We start from the raw sequence: 6,000 nt of genomic DNA on the forward strand, positions 1-6,000 counted from the left end.
TAAGGGCACTAACATGAATGGAATGTATTTCTTCTCTCTTATCCTATTGGACTGTGCTCTATGCCACACATTCTTCTTTGACAGGTTGAGAAAAAAAAAAATAGATTGAAGCAAGAGGAGAAGACTATGTTGGCCGCCTTCCTACCTAAATTTGATAAAATACTCCATATCATATGTAGCCTAAGACACCGGAGCTGACCTTCTCTTTCCAAGACAAGGGTTTGACTAGGCATATTTGCATGTTCTAAGTACTTCTCAAATTGTTCTTCAATTTTTATTTTTTTAGAGTTCTTCTTTGACAAGATGAACTAAGAGATAATCCCTCTTATCTCCTGAACCGAAGAGAAGATAATCCTTTATCACTAAGTTAATCCTTTCACGGACTTCATCGATTAAATTGTTCCTGCAGAATAATCAATAATTTAATGACAAATCCCTCTAATTTGAGATTTTGCATTGACTCTTCTATCATACTATCTATAGTCCTCTTCACTTTTCATGATAAATCCTCATAAAAAAAGAGAGATTAGGAGGAGTGTTCATATCTTCTTGCCCCATCTATCGTAAACATCGTCATCGATCTCGACCAAATATCGTATTGTTTAATTGTAGACAGTGGAATGGTACACGAATGTTGGAATTATGTAACTTCGTCGAAATTTCGTCAAGTAAATTAATTCTAAATTCAATGAAGACGACAAAGCCAGACATCTAATTCAGTAACAAAACCAGAAAAAAATTTGACAGCCTCCCTTGAAAGCTTCCATATGCAAATATCATGACAGTTAGTCAATGAAAGTATAATCGGTTTCCGATATACGAAGTCACAGTTTTGTTACAAAGGCAAACTTTTCTCAAACCAGATGAAGAGAGGTAAGCTTGACTTTACTTCAAGGTAGATGAATGTGAACATTAAAAGCCTTTGAGGTTGATTTTCACATTGTAAAGTACGAAATGAGAGATGATAACTCTTTTGCTTCCCTAAGTTTAACAGCTTATAATACTTGGTAGCCAGTTAACACGATATATATTAAATGTTTCAGATAACAACCTTTGCTTAATCTACAATTATAATTTGTCCCACTCTCTGTTTCTTTACAGAACTGAAGCAAATCCTGTATTGGGAGTTACCTGCCTCTGGGCATCAAATGTGATATTTGAATTGAAGGGTACTAGTTTAGTTAAAATAATGTTGTGGAGTCAAAGCAGGGCATGCCAGAGGTGGGGATTACAAAAAAAAAAAAAAAAATTATGTATCCTGATGTCTTTATTGAAGAACAATGACCCCAATAGATTTGTATTATATGTTGTTATGTAGCCCAGTGTCATATCAAAACTAATAGCTACCCTATATTATTCTTGTATGTGTCCTTATCTTATGAATAAACATATCATGTTTTCACAAATCACTAGAAGATCTCTTCCATTTTCAACTGTTCTTAAGGTAATCAAGTAGAAAGATCAAACAAGTCTTAGCTTCATTTCAAAAGCAAGTGGGACATGAAGACAATTTGTGTAGAATATGAACAGAAAGGACAATATCATTTGTATTCTAGTGATTAAGAAAAGCTGGTCCTTTATTCAAGCCTGGGTTTTTTAAAATTTTAAGCAAGGTACAGAGCTCTTCTCTTTTGTTTAATTCTTTAAAATCAATTCTATCGGAGGAAGAGCTACAGATGAAATAATGGTATCCATCCTCTGGTCACAACTAGTCTCAAGACTCTTGTGAGCACGTCTCTTCTGTTCTTTTTATCCTCACTGAAAGACGTGGAAGAAGTTTCTCAAAATCTAGAATAATGGTTCCTGGTTTGTTTAAGGAGCAGACTTGTTTTCCATGCATTTGGCCTATTGAGATTCCATGGAAAATGCTATTTGTATAAAATAAGGGAATTCAAGCTCGTAAAGTCTTACAAGATGGGTGAGGCTCCTTCCTCCTCCTGATGGAAAAGCAAGCGGACAGAGAGGGAGCCCTCCCCCTCAACCAAATCCAACAGGACACTGCTTGGTAAGAATATTTTGTAATGGCCACAAGCAATTAGACTGGTCGGGAAAGGGATCTGTTTCATGTTAACAGAGAATGAAAAATCCCAAATAAACTGCCTTAATGGACTGATCATACAGATAACTTGAAGAAATCTCTTTCGCGAGGCAGACAAAAGACGCAACTAATCAAGCTTGTCTTGGAGACTTGAAACCATTTCTTTATCCAAGCTGCGAGGTCACTGCAACAACTGAATGATTGATGTGTTTATATGTATAAACGGGGATTGCTTGTGGTTGTGCAAATCGTTCAGTGAATAAAACGACGCCAACCCAGCAACTATTTTAATCAAACTTGGTGAATTCTTTAATGCGGAGGTCTTGATCTCGTCCACGCCCATGGACAGTTTTCAAAACCCTGCAACCAACTCTGGGTCACCACCAAGCTCGGACCATCTCAGCCTTCCAGTCGTAGGGAAGGTGACTCAGGAAACCAAACTGGATTACGGCAAAGAATTGAGTAAATTACTTGGATTGTATTAAAATACTATCGTCGTTCAACACCGATTCTTGAGTAGTCTTGACAAGTTAAACGATAATTCTTTGATATCTTTGTTTTTAAAGCCTTGTGCAAGATTCTAAGGAGTAAGGTTGCATCTTCCGGCCTCGTTTTTTAAGGAGCTATTGTCCAAAAAATGCATAGATTCAGTCTGTAAATCGGGAAGGAAGATGCGTAGTTTACTAGATTACAGCAAGTATTGCAGGTAGACAAGGGCAAAGATACTATAATATATAACAAATAATTTATGATTGTTTTATCTTAATGTAGAAGTTCGGAAAAAGAAGAACTTGAACAAACAGTGACTTCATGAAGTGTAAAATGAAGAAACTAGCCTGTAGTAGAAGAAGGTTTTCTTGATTAACCTTCCATTTCCTCTAAGTTATTTGAAAAGAGTGAATGAAAGTTAAAAAAAAAAAAATTCAAGTTCATCTCAAATTGACCAACTGAAGTTGGAGATGATCTTTTCCTAATTGATTATCTAAGCTATTTTTAATCATAGATCATAGTGGGATAATAGTTAAAACTTCCTTTCACATGTAACCCTCTTTACAACTTCAATTTGAAAATTTGGTTCAGATTTCTGAGTTTTATAGCTTAAGATGAATTTGGTATCAGCAAATCCAGTCTCATGTCTATCTTGTTATTGTTCTAGCAAAATTTTCAGAAGGTCGACGAACATGGATAACCTATGTTAGGAATTAGACGCCATAATTCAAAATTAACGAGAGTAATAATAATCGCAAAAGAAGAAAAAACAAGCACGAAGAACATAAAGATTGATACTGGTTAGCCTCAAAGTGAGACTACAATCTATCTTCCGCCTCAGCAGTAATCCATTATGAAGATGAAATAATTTACAAAAGAAATCGCACACACTCTATGTTTTTCTCTAACCTCTCTCAGCCGCAACTGATGATCCTCTTCGATGATAAGCCCGAATAGCGGTGCCCCAAATATAAAAGAGAAAACTAGGACAACCACAATACAAGGTCGATCTGTATACCGACTCAGCGGCGTTAATAAAGCTTTACAACTTAATAACCTGTACAGTTGGGGAGATCAATGCTGCAAAGGTGACGCCAACTGGGTCCACTTCATTTACATGAAACTTGTAAACCATATGTACGTATAAATAATATTGTTATATGATAGGTATAGCTTTTAGCATTGAATACAATTTCTCGCGAAATGAGGTGTCTAGATTTTTTTTCTTTTTCTGTTGTAAGTAGCTCACCTCTGTGAGTAGAAGAACTGTACAGGCTGAAATCCCAGCTCAAACCAAAAACTAGAAAACAGCCAAACTCGAATGCCCACCTTCCAAATTGCGAAGGTAGCAGAGAGACTTTTCTCTGCAAAACTCTTCTCACTCGACTAGATTCGCTGTAGCTTTCAGTATCTTGAACTTGTATACAGATGCTTTTCTTCAACCTATATCCATCTTCATCCCCTAACTATAAGATCCCTGTCATGAAATTGCGTCTCTAGCAGGAATGGAGCAAGCAAGGTATTCGATTTGGACTAGAAGAAAGCTTACCCCCGGGTCTCATGTTCAAGCCTCCTTTGGTGATTCTTGGGAAGAGCAGGCATTCGCGGAAGATTCAGCTGGTGCCATGGGAGGCTGCATCTGGCCTCCCAGGTCTTATTCTTGCAACTTCTGCAGAAGAGAATTCAGGTCTGCCCAAGCCCTTGGTGGTCATATGAATGTTCACAGAAGAGATAGAGCGAGACTCAGGCAATCTCCGACTCCCCACGTGGAAAATCTTCATCAGAGTTCTTGCACTCCTTTGGGTCTTCAGTATTCATCTCATGTTTGCAACTTGGCTTGTAAGAATCGACCAAATGCTAACCCTAATTCTCCTTCAAGGGTTTCAGATCCATCTATCCTTGAGAATTATAGCGAGCAGAAGCTGCTTTCTCCTTATCCTTCATCTACTGCTCAACCACCCCAAAAAGGGTCCCTTCTTTTCGCTTTGCCTTCTCCGTCTGCGAAGTTCTTCAGCATCTTAGATTCAAATATTGAGAGCAAGATTTCGAGGTTTAGAGAAACGGGTTCCCAAGTGCAAAGGAATCATGCCGAGCCAGATGCGGCAGTGGATCCAGGAGAATTTGTTAGGCGCCGGAGCCAGCCATCGGATGCTCGTGTCGATGAAGAGGAAACAATTCGTAGCAAACGGCGCAGAGTAGATGTTTGTTTCACTCCAGTCTTCAACAAATCCATTCCAAACGAAAGAAACGGGATTAGTTCATCTTTGCCTTTCTTCATCAAACCTCATGTCCAACCTGAGGTATTTGGAATTGGCTCTAGCGCCACGGAGGACTTAGATCTTGAGCTTAGGCTGGGGGATCGGCCTAAAGTCAAGTAAATCTGCAACTCACAATGGTTGAGTGAACATACTTGTATCTTTTATTCATTTTTGCTCTTTCTTTCTCTTTCTCGGTTTTCATCTTCTGGCAAAGCCTCTCTCCACTCAGACAGATTGTATGGCTTTTTTTCTGTTTTCTTTGATTCCAACGATGAAACAATGGCAATATTGATGACCACATAAAACAGTCGAAAGAACATCTTTCTGAAATGCTTTTCTTCAATTTTTCTGTTCTTTTTCTGCTACACCTCAGCTCCCAAAAAGAAGTTCAAGTTGGTGCTTATCAGAAGCCAGCGACCTCGATAAGGTTCAATTATTCTAGGTTCAATTAATGTTTCATGATAATCTACTAATTGTCGTTGGCCAAAACCATAAATTTAAGTTCTTTCAAAAGAAAACTTTCACTGTTTTTGAGATTCCTGATCAGATCAAAACATGAAAGAATTCAGTAAGATAGATGTTGCGACTAATACTCCTCTTACACTGATGTTGGCTCCTGATCCAATGAAGTAGATTGGTTCCTGACACAGCGACTACTAATAGAGATTATATGCTTGGGGAGAGAAACTAAACTTCGCGTGAGTAAACGATATGTCATTTTTATCATCTTCTTCGTTGGGATTCAATAACAGAGATTGCACTAATTCGACACGAACCCCAAGATTTTCCCTGCGCTTAGAGAGAATCAAGGTTTTTACTAGAAGACGATAAATCTGCACTCTTATGGTGCAATCACTAATCTGCAGTCCTCAACATCTAATTAAACCATGCGAGCGTTAATTCAAGACTGAAGTAGGTGAAAGTCTGGGGAGCTTCCGCCTTCCTTGTCCTCATTCATTTGTTTTGCTTCATCGAAATGATTTCAGGCAGAGAAGAGAGAGAACGACGATGGGTTCATGACACTGCATGGGAATGTGTTAAACCTTTTCTGGTGTTCGACATTATACGATTGAGAACTAAATTAATGCATATGGGTCCGTGAAGATGCTGTTAGATACACAACAACATGGATTCCTATTTCCATGTAATTTAGCCTAATCTGCATCTCTGCATCTACTGTTATCCAATTCCGCCCAGAGTTCCAGCAGCTTTGTA

The 6,000-nt window shown here is 38.2% G+C and overlaps 1 protein-coding gene across 1 annotated transcript; it reads left to right on the top strand.

Moving 5' to 3' along the window:
* The first annotated feature begins 4,032 nt into the window (after positions 1-4,032).
* Positions 4,033-4,905, top strand: LOC137965118 (zinc finger protein 10-like). Its single transcript, XM_068811519.1, has one exon. It carries the CDS (start codon positions 4,033-4,035, stop codon positions 4,903-4,905), a length of 873 nt encoding a protein of 290 aa, XP_068667620.1.
* The last annotated feature ends 1,095 nt before the right edge of the window (positions 4,906-6,000 follow it).

Source organism: Aristolochia californica, unplaced genomic scaffold, assembly GCF_029961685.1.
Source record: "Aristolochia californica isolate CCGP_79_NKW_82.1479 unplaced genomic scaffold, dmAriCali1.0.hap1 SCAF_5, whole genome shotgun sequence".
NCBI classification, from domain to species: domain Eukaryota; kingdom Viridiplantae; phylum Streptophyta; class Magnoliopsida; order Piperales; family Aristolochiaceae; genus Aristolochia; species Aristolochia californica.